This window comes from Leptonychotes weddellii, chromosome 10 (assembly GCF_054177405.1).
Source record: "Leptonychotes weddellii isolate Sample4059 chromosome 10, ASM5417740v2, whole genome shotgun sequence".
NCBI classification, from domain to species: domain Eukaryota; kingdom Metazoa; phylum Chordata; class Mammalia; order Carnivora; family Phocidae; genus Leptonychotes; species Leptonychotes weddellii.
This window is the reverse complement of record NC_138378.1, coordinates 86,460,347-86,480,477: the sequence shown is the minus strand read 5'-3', so window position 1 is coordinate 86,480,477 and position 20,131 is coordinate 86,460,347. Positions and strand designations below refer to the sequence as shown.

The window sequence follows — 20,131 nt, the reverse complement described above, 5'->3', positions numbered from 1 at the left end:
ATGTCCGTAAAATGTGCTGAAATACCCTTTGTCCGGAAAGAAGTTAGCCTGGCAGAAATTAAGCAAGTTAGTGGCTGGCAGAATAGATTCCTAAAATAAACAAGGAAAACGAGACTTAAACTCAGTGATAATGGAATAAATCAGGATAATCTTGACCCAATTTTGACTTGACTCAATGAATATGACGACTTATTTTGAACGTGGGTCTAAATAATCTTTTCCTTTAGAGCTAATGTAGTATATACACATACACACATACATACACATATACTCACACACACATATATAATGAGTTTTTAACCATATAAATTTATTATTTCAATAAATCCTTACAATTTTTTTGTCTAAGCCTCTTGGCTAATTCTTTTTTTTTTTTTTTTAAATACATGTCCCTTTTGAGAACAAATATTTTATTTTATTTTATTTTTAAATATTTTTTATTTATTCATTTGAGAGAGAGAATGGGAGAGAGAGCACGAGAGGGGGGAGGGTCAGAGGGAGAAGCAGACTCCCTGCTGAGCAGGGAGCCCGATGCAGGACTCGATCCCGGGACTCCAGGATCATGACCTGAGCCGAAGGCAGTCGCCCAACCAACTGAGCCACCCAGGCGCCCGCCTCTTGGCTAATTCTGATAATTACTATCAACAATTCATAATCTTATTTTTGGGAAGCAGAGATTTAATCACAGAGTATACCGAAGGAGGGTATTTAATTTTTTGAGGTGGACAGATGTAGGTACAATTAAGTATACCAGGAAAACACCTGTAAACCAGTAAAACAGGAAAGCTCTCTTTGGGAGTTTTTCTCACAGGTATGGAGCAAAGCATCTCAAGGAACCACACGACGACTGACTTCATTCACTTGCCCAAGATTGGAAACCCCAGCAAAGGGGAAGAGGCCGGGCTGGCCTGAAGGCCTGGCCCGAACCATGGTTGAGAATTAAGGGTATATCCCTGATCTTCTTGAGAAGACCGTGAACAAAACTGGCAGCTGCAACAGTGACAACAGATGAAGAACCTGGTTGTTTATTATCATCTTTATGACTGATGACTCATGAGTGGTGCCTTCACACATTAAAATGTTTTGTCACAATTTCTAAACAAAATATGAGGAAACTTTGCCTCCCCCCTCCCCTCCCCCCACTTTTTTTTTTTTTTCTTTTTACCTTAACAATTGATCCTCTAGACCTGATTTGGTTACGGTGAAATTGATGATGGTAACTTTAATGCACACCTGAAAGAGAAGCATAGATTTACATAAAAATGCTTAAGTTCAGATGAGTCAAATAAGAAGTGCTTTCTTTAGTAGAACAGGGCCCATTATTACCCAGCTGGATGTCTCTTGGGTCTAATTGTGAACATACCCACACACCCACACACCCACCAAGCATATTACGTCTTACAGAATCCTAATATGATTTTCCCTGCAGTATGAATGACAATCTTGTTCCTCACAGGCCACAGTTATAGAATCCTACATGGTGCTTTAAGGAAAGGTGAGCCAGCAGAGGGTTAAAAAGATCAGGTTCTGATACCAGGTACGCCCTTTAGTGCATGTTGGACAAGCTACTCACCCCTGCTGAGCTTCAGTTCCTGAGATTTAAAAATTGGGATAATAATAGTTATAACTCACAGGGTATTTATGAAGACCAAATGAGGTAAGAAAGTCACTCAGTTACAGTGACTTGTACATAGTTTGTCCTTGTTGAAAAGAAGTGATGACTGGTAATAGAGCTTTATATGTATTGTGTCATCATAACATTTTTATGAAAAATGGTTGCTATAATATTCTCACATTACTAGAATAAGTTAACAGCAAAAAAAGAGTGTTTGAACGTCCCATATTTTACATGTTATTCTTATTTAATCTTCACAATGAATCCTTGAAGTAGGCTTTATCTCCACTTTTTGGTTAGTTGACTTGAAGATCCAGGACATGGAATAACTGGCCCACGGTCACAGAGCTAGTGTCGGGTAAGGTGTGCGATGCTCCCTCCCAAAAGTTAAATAAGTGAGAAGGTTGTAAGTCATGGCACATCAGTCACTTTTCTAAACTTCACCATGGATCTTGCGACATGAGCTCTGGCAGTGGCTGTGAAAATTATACCCCTCAAGGCTGACCTGGGCTTTTAGTGGCATTTCCCTCATCTTATTCAAGAGGTGTGTCTGTTTCATCTAACCTGAGCACATCTAGTGAAGACAGGCAGCTATGAGAAAATCGGTAACTAAAAGGAAAATGACACTATTTGGAATGGCATATGCAAGGATTTTATTGTTTTTGGGATGGAGGGAGAGGTGAAGGAGTAATTCTGATTTGTGAAGTTTCTTCCCTAATTGTGTGAGCCCTGTTGGAGAAGGGGAGACCTGCCGCACTGGGAAGACCCTGGGGAGCGTGCAGCCGTGCCTGGAGCTGTGGCAGCACCGAGGGACTGCGGGGGACGAGCGACCTCTTGGAGCCCCATGCAGGAAGGGAGAAAGGAGACCCAGCTGCCTTCATTTCTGTTGCAACTGCCTTGGGCTCTGCAGCACAAGAGTAGTTCTTCCGGATCCTATGGTAGGTCAGGGACGTGTGTGGAAGTGAGGTTCACATAGATCCCCTTAAAGTCTAAGCGCATGAGGGATGCCCCCTCCTCCAGAACTCTAAGCACAGACACACTGGATGTTTGAGTCATCACTCTCTAATGGTGACAGTCACCAGAGTTTTCAAGCTGGCAACTTCTTTATTTGGGCCTTTATGCCACGGGCATTTGCAAATGTTAACATTCGCATGTCCCCCTCTCCCCACAGACTCTCTGTGAAGCCCTGGTTCATTTATGAGCCACAGCAAGAGGGGCACAAATGGCCTTGAGCTGCAGGAGGGAGAAGAATGATTAGAAGGGAGTGCTGCTCTGTGTTGTGCAAGCAGCTGTGGGCCGGGAGGGAGATGGAGAGATCGCGCTGAAGAGGTGCTCGGGGCCTCGGGCAGGGCAGCACCTAGGGACCGGGTGGGGAGGGCCTCAAGTCCAACTGAATGGCGAGCAGAAGGGCAACTGGAATCAGAATCAGGACGCAGAAGAGAAGCAAGAGTGGAGGACAGTGGAAGGAAGGGGTGTGGCAGAGCAGCGGGGAAAGGGGGAGCTGGGAGAGGGCCCACCAAATGTCAGAGACCGTCACACGTAATAGTCCACTCGGGCTGGGAATTCGAGACCAGCAGCTCATACCTCAGGCAGGTAGTGGGGATTTGGCAATTTGGTTGTCATATAGAACCTAAAGTTTTTGTCATAATCAATGTCTGAATCTCCAAGGTGAATGAGCAGCCGTCCACCACTCATGAAAGTCTGCTTCAAGAGAATGGGTTCTAGAGCTGGATCCAAGGTTTCTTTAAGCTTGAAAGTTAAAATAGAACACGAAAAAAAAAAAATAAGCCATTAAAATGGATGGTATCAATTTCTCTAAATTCCTTAGGCCTCCAAATTTACTTTGAATGAGCAATTTTCCAGTGATCTGATAGATATTTCTCTTACTATGCACTCACTACCTCTAATGGTGTATATTAGATGAAAATATGATCATGTGAAGGCAATACAGATGGTTAGACTAATTGTACATACCATTCATCCCCATAAGGAAGAATCTGAGAAAGGCGGGTCTCTGCACGTGGCCCTTCGGCAGGACCCAGACAAATGATCTGTTCACTCTCATGGCTGTTCTAAGGCAAATGATGACAGTCTACAGCCTGCAGGCCAAATCCTGCCCTCTGTGACCTGTTTTTGTATGGCTCTTAAGCTAAAAATGATTTTCACCCTGTTCAAGGGTTATAAAAACAAAACCCTAAACCCAAACCAAAACAAAGAAGAATATTTATTTGAATAATATTTGTACAGGGACTGTATGTGGCCTAGAAAAACTAAAATATCTGGCTCTTAACAGAAAAAGTTTGTGGACCTCTATTTTGTATGATAGCTATTTTCTTTCCCTCAAAGCAAATTTGACTGTTGGCAAGAACTTGGGCCTGCAGACACTGCTATCACACCCCATGACAAACACCCTTATGTCAGCATGGGTGTGATGGGGGTCCATGACCCAGGAGCTGTCAAAATTTGATTGTAATCCATAGTTAACAAATCTATTTCATACTGTGACATGATACCCAAGAATGTAAACAAAAGTTTATGAGATAAAATTTCCATTTCCACCTATGATGCAATTTTGTGTTCTTAAAAATCTATTCTATATCATTAAAAAATGCTGGTTGAGACCGACTAACTCCATTTCACACCCACGAATAGGTGGAGAGGAAGTTGGAAAATACTGCTTTACGAATGTAAAAAGCAGCTAGGTGCATGTTAATGACTCCAAGTCACAGAAAGCAGTTACAAGGTCCTGCCATCCAGGGGCAGAACGTCATAGAAAGTCTTTTGTGCCCTGCCTTGGAGAAGAAATTCCCCCAGGACCTCCTGTGTTACAAAGTAAACTGCAGTTGAAGAATCCAGTTTGGGGCTAACATAACTGCACCAAAGGTTTGGGGAGACTTTACCCTCCCCTGTAACATCAGGGTTTGGGTGAGGGCCTGGGACCCACGACAGAATCTTTCCTATGTTGGTCGGTCAAGGCTAGAAGGGTAGAGAATAATAATATTTATGCCCACCAGAATGTTTTGCTGGCCTCCCGTCGTCAGCATGTGTAGACAGTTCCTGCTGGCCCCAGGACTCTGCTGCTCTGCACTTTCATGGCAGCTAACCATCAAGAGCCACAACGGGGCTAAGAATCAGCAGTGTCAGAAAACAGCCCATCCCACTAACACCAAAACCATGTCTGGAATCAGAAAAATCATTCAGCCAATGGATTGCTCCCCACGTGATAGTGCACCGTTTAAGGAGCAAAGCGACTGGTTTGAACAACTTGCAAATGGAGCTGACTGGTGTCTCTAGCATGATGCAGGTGTGGCCCGTATAGGATTCCAGATATGGTCTGAAAGTTGGGGATGAACCAGAGAAAAGAAAAGTGAAAAGCAAACCTCTTCCAGCAAGACGGGTAAACCAAGTTGGATTGAATTTTCCAGTGTACGTAAGAAATTACTATCCGTAAGCTTAATGATCTTTAAACCACTCTTGCTTTCCCTGTTCCTTATCCAACGGTTTGCCTGTTTGAGAAAGCACAAAGCAGGACACTGGACTTAGAGTTTTATAGATGACAGCAAGTGAAAGTTTTTAGAGTAAAGTTTAGAAATTTTGTTCAATTTAGAAACAGTTTTGAAAGATGAAAAAGATAAAATAAAATATTACCCCCCTGCAAATAAAAAGCACCTTTTAAACTCCAGTGTTTGGGATTCTTCCTTTTATTCAAATTTGAAACAAATGAAGAAGAGACACATCTAGGGAAAAAGCCCATCCTTAATGTATTCAAGCTTGTCTTCCTGGCTCTGACAACAGCTCCCTTTTCTAAACCCCACTTAGAACAGTATGATCCATGGACTTCGGAGTCAGGTAATAGGATTCTCTAAATTCCAGGCAGGCTTGCCCTAAAACCCATCCTACCCTGACTTCATTCTGACTCTTCAGACCTTCTAGGAACAAGAACTATATAGGAAGGGCGCCTGGGTGGCTCAGTTGTTATGTGTCTGCCTTTGGCTCAGGTCACAATCCCGGGGTCCTGGGATTGAGCCCCGCATCAGGCTCCCTGCTCGGCATGAAGCCTGCTTCTCCCTCTCTCACTCCCCCTGCTTGTATTCCCTTTCTTGCTGTCTCTCTCTCTCTGTCAAATAAATAAATCAAATCTTAAAAAAAAAAAAGAACTTTATAGGAATGAATTTCTGCTCCCACAGAAAATAGAAAACTAATGGTCAACCCCATAAATAAAACCAATCAAAATCAAGTATGCAGAGCAGTTGGACTCTTCTTCCCTTTCACCTTCTGCCTCCACAAAATGAAGAACTTGGACTAGAATACATTTTTTTAAAGGTTTATTTATTTATTTGAGAGAGAGAAAACGTGAGCGAGGGAGAGCGAGAAGCTCAAGCAGACTCCTTGCTGAGTACAAAGCCCAACTCGGGGCTTGAGATCAAGCCCCTGAGATCATGACCTGAGCCGAAACCAAGAGTCAGACATTTCACTGACTGAGCCACCCAGGTCCCTTTTGACTAGAAGACTTCTAAACTCCCTTCTAGGTCTAAATCCCCAACATCTTACAAGTGTGTTCAAGTCCACTTTTGGAATTTGGAACGGACAGCATAACAGTATGCAGGGCTAGGAGGCTGCTCTGCATCTGAAGCACTTGTTACGCACCTGATCCTGGGGATCAATCATCAGAGGCCACCGTCTCCCTTGAGTAACCAAGATACCATTTTCTGTTGATATTATGTCACGGGGCAGCCCATCAGTGTTCCACTGCCGTATTTCGTAGGGATCGCCAAGAATGTTAATGAGACTGAAGGAAGGATTAATTGGGATCTCCAGAGACAGACAGTCCTGGATCCAATATTCTATAAGCTGTGGGAGGAGGAAAACTTATTTGTATAGAGTCAGGAACACTTGGTAAATGAGGATACATACAGAATGTCATGGTTATAAGTTCTAGCGGTCTCCACATGCATCCTGGCATCAAAGCATAGGACACAAGAAGTGGACTGACAATCAGATCTGGGGCCTTGAACCATACCATAAACTAGCGGTGACTTTGGGCACGTCACTCCCCATGTCTGAACCTCAGTTTTCTCATGTATAAATGACAAATGTTATCACAGTAGTCTTGAACCAGGGGTGTACTGTCCCCGATGGGAGAGTCTGGAGGCATGTGGAGAAATTTGGGGTTATCACAATGACTGTGGGTGCTACTAGCAATGAGTAGATGGGGCAGGGGATGTTGGCGGGTTACCTCCTTCAGTGAATGGACAGTCCAAAAGCACCACTGGCATGGCTCACATGGCACCAGATGACCCCTGAGCTTCTGTTGAGTCTACGAGTCCTATACTAACTAGGTTTTATAGCTCAAGGGCAAGGATGAAGCCTTTTTAGGAAGGCATTTCATAAAAATGGCCTGAAAAATCTCTCCAAATAATTTCATTTACTGCTCCTTCCCATTGCCTAGCCCTTTGTAGCAGTCTCTCCAATTCAGAAAACTTCATCCTGGCTGAATTTAAAGATTTATTTATTTATTTATGAGAGAGAGAGAGAGCATGGATGTGGGTGGGGGGTGCAGAGGGAGAGACTCTCAAGCAGACTCCAGCTGAATGTAGAGCTTGATGTGGGACTCAAACTCACGACCCTGAGATCATGACCTGAGCCGAAATTGGGAATTGGCCACTTAACGGACTGAGCCACCCAGGTGCCCCCATCCTGGCTGACTTTAGATGCCACTTCTGATCATAAGTTGGTGGGGGACTCCCTGGCCCTTTTACTTCCCCCAGGTTCTTGAGCTGTATAAGGAAGTGATGACTAACTTTCTAAGGCAGGAAAGGAAAGGAAGGAATGTGTTAAGGAAATCCTAGGGGTAGACCATTGCTGGCTGATGGGGGAGCTGGAGGGCTGTGGAGTTTCCATCATGGAGAACCTTCACAGTGGAGAGCCTCCCTCTAAACTCCGGAAAACTGCCTCTGCCAGTTCCAGCTGCTTCTCCCCACTCCTCACAGAAAGTGAGTTTACTCACCGATTGCCTATACTGGGCTGTGAAGGCCCCATAATAGGCAACACAAGCTGCTGCTATAAACACATTCCCAATGATATTTGATATCTCCTCATTGAATTTCTCAATGCTTTCTTCCCATCGAACTTGCTCATCTCCTAATGCAGCCGTCAGCTTTCCAGCACGTATCAGACGTGCTTTGGTCAGGGCCATAGTCTTTGCTAGAAAATTTTAAGAAAATCAAATTATGTTATTCAGTATTTTCCTAAAATATAAGATGTTTATTCACCTGCTTTTGCTTATAGTGACATTAGCATTATTTAGCTAATGATGTCAGTACATCTCTATGAAACCTCATACCGATTCAGCGTTACTTCCCATTCCAGAAGCAAGTCCACGTTCACCTCTTCCAAGCAAACGGCTCCTTTCTGATACTCCATTACTCTGGCTGGAGCTAGCTCTCTCTGTGTCTGGGTAGTGTTTATTTTCTGGATCAAATTCATATGTCAAGTCGTGCTATAGTGGAACATGTCCCAACAAGCCTTCCACACAGGAGTTGAATGTATGCTGTATGTGCAGCTCTAATCTTACATTAGGCTAGTGCAGTACCTCCGTGGAAATACGTCCTACATGTAGGAAGCTGAGATCTGACTGCCTGAAAACTCTTTCTACTTTTAAAAATCAGGTATCTCCTTGTGGTATATATATATATAAAATGGAATATTACTCAGCCATCAGAAAGGATGAATACTTACCATTTGCAACGACATGGATGGAACTGGAGGGGATTATGCTGAGCGAAATAAGTCAATCAGAGAAAGACAATTATCATATGGTTTCACTCATATGTGGAATATAAAAACCAGGGCAGAGGATCATAGGGGAAGGGAGAGAAAACGGAATGGGAAGTCATCAGAGAGGGAGAAAAACCATGGGAGACTCTTTTTTTTTTTTTAAGATTATTTATTTGAGAGAGAGAGAGCAGAGCGAGAGAGAATACGAGTGGGGGGAGGGGCAGAAGGAAAGGGAGAAGCAGGCTTCCTGATGCAGGGCTTGACTCCAGGACCCTGGGATCATGACCTGAACCGAAGGCAGTTGCTTAACCGACTGAGCCACCCAGGCACCCACAGTGAGAGACTCTTAACTGTAGGAAACAAACTGAGGGTTGCTGGAGGGAGGTGGGTGGGGGATGGGGTAACTGGGTGATGGACATAAAGAGGGCACATGATGTGATGTGATGAGCACTGGGTTATACGTAACTGATGAATTATTGAACTCTGCATCTGAAGCTGTACTATATGATGTACTATATGTTGGCTCATTGAATTTAAATAAAAAAAAAATCAGGCATCTCCTGACCACCATAAATTTATGAGTTACTTACCTAGACCTTCTTTCTCATTCACACCTTTGTCATATTCATCTTGTAAGTCTTGTATTTGATCTTCTACTTGCTTTAGTAATGCTTGCTTTTCTCTCAGAGTGGCCATAGTAATATCAAGTTCAGCCTAATAAAATCAAATAAATATTTAAAATGAAAATCCAAGGTCCGAAAAGAAAATAAAATTTGCCCACTTCTAATACATTTTAAAAATAGGATTTATGTTCTCTTTTTCATGTCTCAAAATATTTTGATATGGTATATAAAGTTAAAACAAATGTACAGTTTTTAAAATACGAGAAGCATAACAGAACAAAACAAAACAAGAAACAAAGCCCAATAAAATAAATCACAGAAGGAATAGAGAAACAGATGTACCATTGCACATTAATCCCAAAGCATTTGGGATTAATTAGTTACTACAGTGGATTAACTTTAAATGATGAAATAAATGAAAGGTTCACTCAACTGGGAAAACAAATCTTTCCTAGCGAGTTCTCTAGAGCAGGGGTCTGCAAACCAAATTCAGCCTGCTGCCTGTTTTTGTACAGTTAGCAAACTAAGATTGGTTTTACATTTTTAAATGGTTGGGGAAAAAAAATCAAAAGAAGAAGAATACTTCATGACACATGGTAATTGTATAAACTCAAATTCCTGTGTGCATAAATAAAGTGACATTGGAACACAGCCATGCTTACTCGTTTATTATTGATGGCAGTTCCTGTGCTGCAACAGCGGAGCTCAGGAATTGCAGTGGAGACCAGATAACCAGCAAAACACAAAATATTTACTCTCTGGGTCTTCACAGAAAAAGTCTGCCACCCCTGCTCTCGAGCCACGGTTCCTTTCAGTAACCCTATCCACTCAATGAGCATTCTTTGTTCTGCTTGGGACCTCACATCCGATTGTGGCTTAAGCTGGTTTTAGACCCTCAGATGACATCACGGAGTGTGGGAGTATTAGCAAATGCAACCTAGAGCATCACATGCTAGAGCTAAAAGGCACCTGAAAAATATCATCGGCCTGATGATACAACTATACTACGGACTTATTTTCCTTTCATGCTGGGAAAGGGCTGATTTTAGAGGTCATTTCTGAAAGCATAATCTTCACCAGCTCTTTTTCTACAAAAAAACCTAGTTTTCAAGAGCACTGTTACTATCTATGTTTTACAAAGTCACAGGAGCTTGAATGACTAATGATCATGGCCTTTAATTGTATAAAATATTGCAACACAAATGATGTACCTGTGCAGCACGGAGTTTTTGTCTCTTTGGTTCGACTTCTTTGACTACCCTAGAGTATAAATCCATCGCTCTTACCCACATGCACATGGATTTACATGCTCTGGACACTTTCTCTACTTTTTCAGGCACAAAATCAGGATTGTTAATATACTTTTGAAGTTTTGCCAATATCTGAGGCTTTATGTTCTCCTTATCATATTCTAAAAGTCTTCTTAGAAAGTTAGAATCACCAAGAAGTTGCTTGGCTGTTGGCCAATCAGGCCTGAAAGACAGACATAATAAGTTAATAGTACTGTAATAAAGTAATTTAAGAACAAAAGAAATGTCTTCTTTTGAGAACATTAAGATATTATCCCAATCAGTGGGTAGTTTTAATCTTGATACCATAATCCCAGTCATTGGTAGTTAAGTACACCACAATTCCTGGGGAGACATTCCTGGATGACTAATGTTTCATCCCAACCCAGTTTTGGTAGAGAAAGGAATTACAAAATCAGAGTTTTAGAAACGTAAGACATTACAGAAATAATAGTTTTATTTTTACAGTGCCCTGGCACTCACATTTTTACCCCACTTGCCTTAGTTTAGGTCCTTAAAAATCTCTTGCCAGGACACTATGATCACCTTCTACCTGGTTTTATGTCTCTCAGTCAACCCTGCTCCTTGTGAACTTCTGCCAGATTGGTCTTTCTCACAGGAAAAGCTGATTATGTCGAAAATGTTCAATGGTTCTCAGTCCCCTCTGGCCCAGGCTTTCCATCTATGCTTTGCAGAACTCCCTGGCTCCACTAAGGTGCTGACCAGAGAGGGAGCAGGGAAGCTGGGTGGGGGTCCTCTGGGACTTCTACCCTTGCTTGATCAGTTTTACATAGAAAGATTTCTTATAATTTTTATTGAAAAAAATTTGTATTACTAAAGAAGGTTTGAAAACTACATATCTCCAGGATCAAACACAAGACCTTGCATGCTGTCATCACTGCTCTCCTCCCCAGCCCCATCCCATTCCACGAGCATCAAAGGTCCCTGAGCTCTCCCCATAGTCTCACTCTCCACCTGAGCATCATATCTCAAAAACCTGCTCACACCTCTCCATGAGCACTTTTTTTTTTTTGGAAGTCCTGGTACTACACAAATATTGCATATCTTGAAATTATTATTTTTCATGTCTGTCTCCCCATTATCCTATATGTGCCTTAGAGAAGAGCTTTGTATCTTCCATCATCTAGCACAACACAGATGTTCAAAAAAATGCTTGTTGAATCAATCTGTTGATTGACTGACCAAATCAGTAAGAAGGCAGAGACGAGAATGAGCACATATAAATGAAAATGTAGAAAAACACCAAAGAAATTCCCCCATGCATTTTGGTAACACATGATTATGGATGTACTCACTTGGCATTCAAGAGAATAGAAATCGCTTCCATAACAGTCATGACCATATCTGGGGGCTTTGTAAAAACTCTGATTTCCGATATGTCTGCTTTATCTAAGGAATCCAGGGCTTTATTAGCAGCATCAAGGGCAGGGAGAGCTTCTTCAAGGTCTCTCTGAGCATCATCGGCAATTGCTTGGGTTTCCTCAGCTTTCACTTTTGCTGTTGCTTCATCTTCCTGCACAATGCTACGGACCTAAACATTGAAACACGGCTGCTTAGGTGGTCTCATTATTTGAATTTCAATGTTTAAAAACAAAGCCAATGATAATGCGTCATATTTGCCCCTCTGGATTATACCAACAATGAAAGAGCATTAGCTACAGTGCATTTTCGGCTCTCCTTTGTCCATCTCAGGTAGGCTGATGGGATAATTGAGCTGAAGCTGTTAGAACAAACCATTCCTTCTTAGGAGATGAAGAGCTGCTGCTTTATACTTGTTGGGGGTACTTTTCTCACCACTCTCTGTCCCACTCATTGTGTTCACTCATTCTCAGGGTGAGAACCAGGCTGATTCATTGAAGGTAGATTGTTTACAACTTAAAAGCATTGTTAAAACTATCACTTAATTATTTTAAAGACATATAAAATTAAAAAAATCCAATCCCATGTCATGATATATAGGTGATCAGTTGGTGATCAAAACCTTCTCACGACCACAATGTCAGGGAATGCATACCTGATCGGCATTTTCTTGATCTACTGCCAATTTGTCCATCAGGGCTTCAACATCTTGTGATTTTTGAAGAAGAACAGGTTCTAAAGCTGAAAGTTCTAATTTCATTTTATCTACTAGTACGTTTGTTTCTAATAGCTTGGTGAGACCGTTCTTCACCCGGTCACGTGCCTAGATGACAATAAAAATATCTATTATAACGAATATTATAAACTATACATTTCTTGGCATCTCTTACTCATGTACTAGAATTTTACATCTACAGAACTGGTAAATCAGTTTGTAATACTTAAAATTGTGAACAGAGAGAAATCTTCAGGTAACAGAACTCTAGGAAATGACCATGACATTCACCACGGTGGGTGTAGATCTCTGTCCCCTAGCCACAGCAGTTGGCATGTCACCAGACTGCGGGCTCACCGAGGAACCACATCATATTATTTTTATTCCCTTAGCTTGGCAGCTTGGTAGACTGTTGAATGAACAAGGGGTAAGTTCAGATAGGAATTTCTGGAGGCCACAGCTCTAGGAACTTGTTTCGTCAAGATGGGTGAGCAGAGCTAGGAACTTGTCAGTGTTCTGGGGACTCAGCTCTGGTTGCTGGATCTGAACCCTACTTCCCAGTGGTAAGGAACTTCTGACTAGGATCAAAGAGGCAGGACCTAGAAGAGGAGGCAGCCGGGAATAACTATTTTTTGAAGGTGAGTCAGAAAGCCTGGTTCAAACCGACAGGTTTCAAAATATCAAGTTATTTTACAAAGCATGTATTTATTTACCAAGTAAAAATCCTCTGAAAAACATTAAAAATATCTTAATGGTCTATACTTCTATTTTAATTTTGATTAAAATGTTGAAAATTTCAGCTCATGTTAATAGCCTGCCACTATCGTGATGGCAGCCACTCTTTCCTGAGCACCTCGTAGGTGTCAGATCATATTCCAAGCCCTTCACAAACAGTATCTTATTTAAACTCCACAACAATCCAAGTGGTAGATGTAGAAATTTCTAAACCTTATTCTCTACTAAGACCTAGAAGTTACAAAATGTGCTCATGGTTGTGCAGTAAGAAAGAGGCAGAACATAGGTTGTATATGGTCTGCCTGACACTGAAGTCCTTGCTCTTAATGGCAACTACGGACACATGTTAGGCCACCGAAACTCCATCTCCGCTGCTTAACAAAAGGTTCTCCTTCTCATGAAATATTACAGAGATGTCTAACTTACCGCCTCACTTTGATGCTGTTACTATGTCCGTCTCATTCTACTGAGGCACACTTAGGTAAATGACAGTAGAAAAAATATACATATCAAGGAAGGGGAAGGCCTCTCGGCCGACAGCATGAAACATTCTTTTCATCTTTTTGTCTGTCGCAGGTTGTCAAGGGCACATGTGGGGATGGACAAGGCTCCAGCAGGTAAGATGGCATGTAGAACTTCCACTAGTTCTGGCAAGTTTTGAGTTCAAGCAAAAGAAAAAAATTTTTTTTTTATTGATAATATTATGCTTACCGAAACCAGCTGCTTCTTTTTCTCACTCAGCATAGTCAGGAAGAGATTGATGAGTTCCAAGTAGGAGGTAGGTGTTGTGTAGTACCGTCTGCGGAGCTCCATGTAATAGCGTTCTGCCATCGTGGAGACGCTCAAGTGAACGTTCACGCACATGAGGGAAAGCTTTTCTTTCAGTTCTTCTTTTCCAGCATCCACGTTTGCAAAAAACGTCTTTGATACAGAAAGAAGTGCTTCTCTAGGCCACTGAAAATAAAGATATAATTTGGAAAGTCTGTTGCTCATTTCTATAATATACATTTTAACAAGTAAGAAAACGTATTTCTCTGGACCTCTTCCTTGCTTTGTCCCCCCTTTTACCCAATGAATTCCTACTCATGTCTGTAATGTGTAATGAACGGAATGGCTGCATTCATTAGAGAGGGGTTTGGGGCTGCATTTTCTATCCCCAGCACAGTGTCTGGCACATGGAAGTTGTTTAATCAGGATTTGTTAATTGAATAAATAAATGAATGGGTGTATTTAGAATAATTCCATGAATAAAATCACATACATTACGAGGACCTCATGTCCTTACTCTGTTTATTATGCAGGTCCATTATTATAATCATTGTCCTCTTCACCTCTTCAACTTCTTTGCTCCTTTCTTGTTTCTCTGGACTCGCCTGAACCTTAGCCAAATGCAACTCTCTGTTACCCCATGTCTGTGACTGTGTAGTTGAGCACGGCTAGAGAAAAACACACAACCTTGCCGACTGGCCTCACTTTAACTTTGTGACAACTAGCTGAAGTGGGTTCTTAGAGCAGCCCAGAAAAGCTTCTACAGACTGCTAACACCTCCTCTTTCCACTTCATTCTCAGCTGATGACCTCGCTTCCCACATCACTAAAAATAGAAGCAACGAAAACAGAATTCAGTGAGCTCTCACCCCCACATCTTCCCATCTCCCTGTTATCTGTGCTCATATACTCTGCCCCCCACTCCTGTTCCTCTGGGGTATGCTGTGCACGCTCCCTGCCCAGGCTGACCCCTTCGCTGATGACTCCATCCCATCTCTTCTTGCCCTATTCAATGCCATTGGTACAACTACACTTAACTCTGTCTGCTGCTCCATCAATATAGTTCTTTTCTGGATCACTTCCATCAGCACACACGCATGCTATTTGTGTTTCCCACTTAAAAACACTTTTCTTTTGACCTCACATACCCTTGTAGATACTACCCAGCTCTTGGTGTTCTTTTGGGGCAAAACTTCTTGAAAGAGTTGCCTATGTTCACTGTCTCTGATTCCTCTTGTCTCTTCTCTCTTGAACCTTTTCCCCCATCACTCCACTGAAACCAAGCTCTTGTCAAGATGACCAATAATTTCTACATTGCTAAATTCCACAGTCTCCTCTTCCTTTATAAATTCTGTTTAGCCTTTGTTAGGTCTTTATCATTGTCATCTCCTGTATATGAGTAAATTCCTAGCAGGGTTTAAAGCTAATGCAAGTACCCTTGAGTTATTTTTGGGCAATGTGTTACCCCTTTAAAATCAAGTGAATCCAGGGGCACCTGGGTGGCTCAGTTAGTTAAGCCTCTGACTCTTTTATTTTTTAAGATTTTATTTATTTATTTGAGAGAGAGAATGAGAGAGAGAGCACATGAGAGGGGGGAGGGTCAGAGGGAAAAGCAGACTCCCCGCCGAGCAGGGAGCCTGATGAGGGACTTGATCCCAGGACTCCAGGATCATGACCTGAGCCGAAGGCAGTCGCTTAACAAACTGAACCACCCAGGCGCCCAAGCCTCTGACTCTTGATCTCAGCTCAGGTCTTGATCTCAGGGTCGTAAGTTCAGGGCCCGTGTTGGACTCCGCCTTGGGCGTGGAGCCTACTTAAAAAAAAAATCAAGTGAATCCAGCTTCCCAGAGAGGTATCCTGGTATGTCACCAACCTGGACAAACCAATCAATAGTGCAGCAGTTCACAAGGGATGGAAACATCCGGCATCGGGACCGAAAGGCCTCCCCCACAGGGCTCATACAGAGAACAATGTGCAGCTTCTGACGGACTCTGCTGATAAAGTGCTGAAACACCTGACAAAAAGATAAATTTCAATTAAAATAAGGGTGAAGTAACAATGAAAATAAGTGTTAGCTAATGCCTCTGGTCTACCAATACTAAATAAAAACACGTTAGTGTAGCACATGCGTGAATTGTTTTGGTCAACCTCCATTCCAACCCCTCATGCAGTCTGGAAAGATTAAAAATGACATTTGGCAGACTCCATTGCAACTAGGATTCTGGATGTGATGTAGGTTTTCCTCATCAGCGTATTTAAGGAGGCCTCTTGAGTAAGGTGGAGAGAGGTATTCCTACAAGTTTTTGCTTTGGGGTAGAGGCCACTGAAGAGAGAGACAGGGGCAGGGCTACAATTTGTGCAGGGGCAGAGTCTGGCCGAAGCGGCGTGGGCCTGGAGCCACCATCTGGGGATGCGGCTCCTTCTGTCAGCTATGTTCTGACAAGGCTGGGGATGTGTGGCTTTGGAGCCGGCAGCCAAAGCAGCAGCATGCTGATTGCTGATGGGTTCAGTGGCTTCCAGGCTCGGCAGCTTCCCTGACCACTGACTTCTACCACGTGCATCTCATGATCATGCTGAGGAACTCAGCCTGGAGTCCCTTTCTTGGGCTCTCCCAGTGATTCTGTGTTCCTCGAATAAACCCCTTTCTGCTCTCGTCAGCTGAAGTAGACCCTGCTGTTTGTATGTACAAGCCCTGACCTAGTAGAGTAGAGGAGATCTCATAAAAGGACACAGAGGAGAAGGCCTAAGAAAGAATGTTCAAAAAATTGAAGAATGTCCAGAAGCAAGGGAAAGCACAGGGGCGGGCCAATAGCAGCATATGGAATCCAGCACTGTGTTGGAGAAATGGAGGAGGACAGGAGCTGGGTTTTTTCTCGGATGGGGCTGGGCCCGGAGACGTGGGGGAATCCATTTCTGTTTCAGGTGCTCTGATCTTGCTGATAGGCAAGGGAATCAAACGTACTGCACTCCTCAGGCAGGGCACGGAGGATATGGGAAATCCCTTTGTGTTGAAAGAAGGATATGGCAAACTGTCCAGTTTGGACAAGACTATGACCTCCGTGGGGCAGTAGGGTTTCTGTTTTCTGCTTGCCACTGACCTCTTTGGAAGTCTGGTGAACCAATGCTTTGAATGCAGGGAGTAAAATACATAGAATTACAAAGGAAACCAATTATATTGGAAAAAACATCCATCCATGGACTCCTCAAAAGGATTTGTAGATTGTTAAAAAAAGGAAAAAAAGAAAAAAAAGAAAGGAAGGCTAACACAACTTTTTGTTTTACTAAAGCCGTATCACCACTGTGACATGTCCTACCTCATCTCTGTTTCCCTCAGAAATGCCTACTTCTTTCGCCCTTGGTCTGGTGGCTGCTAAAACCTGTTCCAGTTCATCCTTTTCAAATAAATTGGGCACTTCACCTGAGTTCAGGATGTTATTTATATCTTCCAGGAACTCCTCCACTACAATCTGTAGAAGAAAGCAGAGTGATCATTGTAACTCACCCAACCGGTTCACATTTATTACGTGTAAATTGTAAACCAAATATTTAATCAAAATTCACATTGAGTTAATTTTATCTTTAAGAGAAAATAATCTTAAAAATTAGAATCTTAATATTCTAACACAGAAGTGCATTGATTTTTCATTTTTCCTTCCTGTATTGCTTCTTTTTCTTTTTTTTTAAAAGATTTTATTTATTTATTTGACAGAGAGAGACACCACGAGAGAGGGAACACAAGCAGGGGGAGTGGGAGAGGGAGAAGCTGGCTTCCTGTGGAGCAGGGAGCCCGACGCAGGGCTCGATGACCTGAGCCGGAGGCAGATTCATAATGACCGAGCCCCCCAAATGCCCCTTTCCTGTATTGTTTCTTAAAAGGAATTCATCTTTTTCATGGTTCACGTAACATGTACAAACATTTTATTTTACAGTTATTTTTTAATTTATTTTAAAAATTTGTTTAGGAGCGCCTGGGCGGCTCAGTCATTAAGCATCTGCCTTCGGCTCAGGTCATGATCCCAGGGTCCTGGGATCGAGCCCCACATCGGGCTCCCTGCTCCGTGGGAAGCCTGCTTCTCCCTCTTCCACTCCCCTTGCTTGTGTTCCCTCTCTTGCTGTGTCTCTCTCTGTCAAATAAATAAATACAATCTTTAAAAAAAAATGAAATAAAAAAATAAAATTTTGTTTATTTGAGAGAGAGAGAGAGAGCACGCATGCACATGTAGGCATGCAAGTGAGGGGAGGGGCAGAGAGAAAATTTTCAAGCAGACTCCCTGATGAGCATGGAGCCCAAAGTGGGGCTGGATCCAACGACCCATGAGATCATGACCTGAGCCGAAACCAAGAGTTGGATGCTTAACCGACTGAGCTACCCAGGCACCCCTGTGCAACCATTTTATATTCTGCCCTTTTTCAGCTAACATTTTCTCATAAATATTTATCCATAATTCTGTAGAGTACTCATTGTATTTATAACCATTAATGGGAGCATAACACACTATTGAGCTAATGTGCTCTATTTTTACATAGACTTAAATGGTCCACAGTCTTGTTTACATTTTAAGAACATATGTAGTTCTATAGATTTTTTCCCCAGTTGGATTATTTCCTGGGGATAAATTCCCAGGAGTGGAGGGTGCCTGGGTGGCTCAGTCAGTTAAGCATCTGCCTTCTGCTCAGGTCATGATCTCAGGGTCCTGGGATTGCGCCTGGTGTTGGGCTCCCTGCTCAGTAGGGAGTCTGCTTCTCCCTCTCCCTCTGTTCCTCCCCCATACCCCCCTGCTCGTGCTCTCTCTCTCTCTCTCTCAAATTAATAAATAAATAAATCTTAAATAAAAAAATTCCCAGGAGTGGGATCAGCAATTAAAATGCATGAATAGTTTCTGGATTTTGAAGATTTTTAAATTTCCCGTTCAATTCAAGTAAGATTTCATTAACCTTTAACATTTATTTTTGCTAGTTTAGGGAGAATTTTGCTTTGGGAGAATTTAATTTGCATTTCTTTGATTATTAGCAAGGGCAAATATGATTCCACATTTATTATTTTCCATTAAAAAATCTGTTCAAACTGTAACCATTTAAATATTGGAATTTAACTTTAAATTTGAATGAGTAGTTTTCATATTATAAAATAAACCTTTTGCCTCTAATAATTGATGCAAATATTTAAGAAATCTACAATTTATCCTTTTGTTCCAGTTAACTTTTTAGTGTTAAAAAGTTTGAGTTCTATATATTTAACTATGACAAAATATCTGTTGTTTTATTTTCTTCACTTGTAACTTTTTGTTTTTTTCTTGAAGTTGGCATAATTGTGTCTTGTTAATTTTCCCCAAGAGCAAACACTAGTTAGTTCTTTGTCCTGATTTACTTATTTCTGCTTTTATCTTATTATTCACTTTTTGTTGTTGTTGTTGTTACCTTGTGATCTTTATTTTCCTGAACTTTTAAGTCAACTAATATATGTAGTTTCTAATTTTTTATTCAAATCTATAAATTTAATCCTAAGAACTGTTTGACTGCATTCACAGATTTTTATTTATATTAAGTTCATTTTCCCTGTTCTCTAAATAGAGATTTAAATTTTGATGTTCTTGACTCAGGAATTTTTTATATGAAAATTTTTTTTAAAGATTTTATTTATTTAAGAGAGAGAGATAGAGAGAGAGAGAGCTAGCAAGAGACAGCATGAGCAGGGAGGAGAGGGAGAAGCAGGCTCCCCAGTATATACACGTAGGCATGCAAGTGAGGGGAGGGGCAGAGAGAGAAAGGACAGGCTCCCTGTCCTTTGAGCAGGGACCCCAATGCCGGGCTTGATCCCAGGACCCCGGGATCATGACCTGAGCCCAAGGCAGATGCTTAAAAGATTGAGTCACCCAGGCACCCCTATATGAATGTTTTAAAGTCCTGAGCCACATCATTAATTTCTCCTTTGATCAGAGCGTGGACAAAGAATATTATCACCGTAGTTTATGCTTTTTTGAATTTCTTGAAAATTTGTTTAAGTCTAACATATGATCAATTTTTGTAAACCTTCAGTAGTATTAGAAAATATTTACTTTCTTTGTAAAATATAAATGTAGTATATAGCCATTAATTCCAGCTTAGAAATTATATTCTTTTTTTTTTTTTTAAGATTTTATTTATTTATTTGAGAGAGAGAGAATGAGAGACAGAGAGCATGAGAGGGAGGAGGGTCAGAGGGAGAAGCAGACTCCCCGCTGAGCTGGGAG

At 41.8% G+C, this 20,131-nt stretch overlaps 1 protein-coding gene across 1 annotated transcript in view; it reads right to left on the bottom strand.

The window, feature by feature from the left end:
* Window positions 1-20,131, bottom strand: part of DNAH6 (dynein axonemal heavy chain 6) — a 173,458-nt gene that overhangs the window by 64,120 nt on the left and 89,207 nt on the right. The window contains exons 35-46 of the mRNA XM_081797290.1: window positions 17,216-17,368; window positions 15,775-15,915; window positions 13,846-14,088; window positions 12,340-12,507; window positions 11,621-11,856; window positions 10,227-10,488; window positions 8,983-9,106; window positions 7,623-7,819; window positions 6,263-6,466; window positions 4,996-5,121; window positions 3,200-3,364; window positions 1,166-1,233 (exon numbers count right to left, since the gene is read on the bottom strand). Of these exons, the coding sequence (XP_081653416.1) occupies window positions 1,166-1,233; window positions 3,200-3,364; window positions 4,996-5,121; window positions 6,263-6,466; window positions 7,623-7,819; window positions 8,983-9,106; window positions 10,227-10,488; window positions 11,621-11,856; window positions 12,340-12,507; window positions 13,846-14,088; window positions 15,775-15,915; window positions 17,216-17,368 (2,087 nt within the window). The remainder of the gene's footprint in view (window positions 1-1,165; window positions 1,234-3,199; window positions 3,365-4,995; window positions 5,122-6,262; window positions 6,467-7,622; window positions 7,820-8,982; window positions 9,107-10,226; window positions 10,489-11,620; window positions 11,857-12,339; window positions 12,508-13,845; window positions 14,089-15,774; window positions 15,916-17,215; window positions 17,369-20,131) is intronic.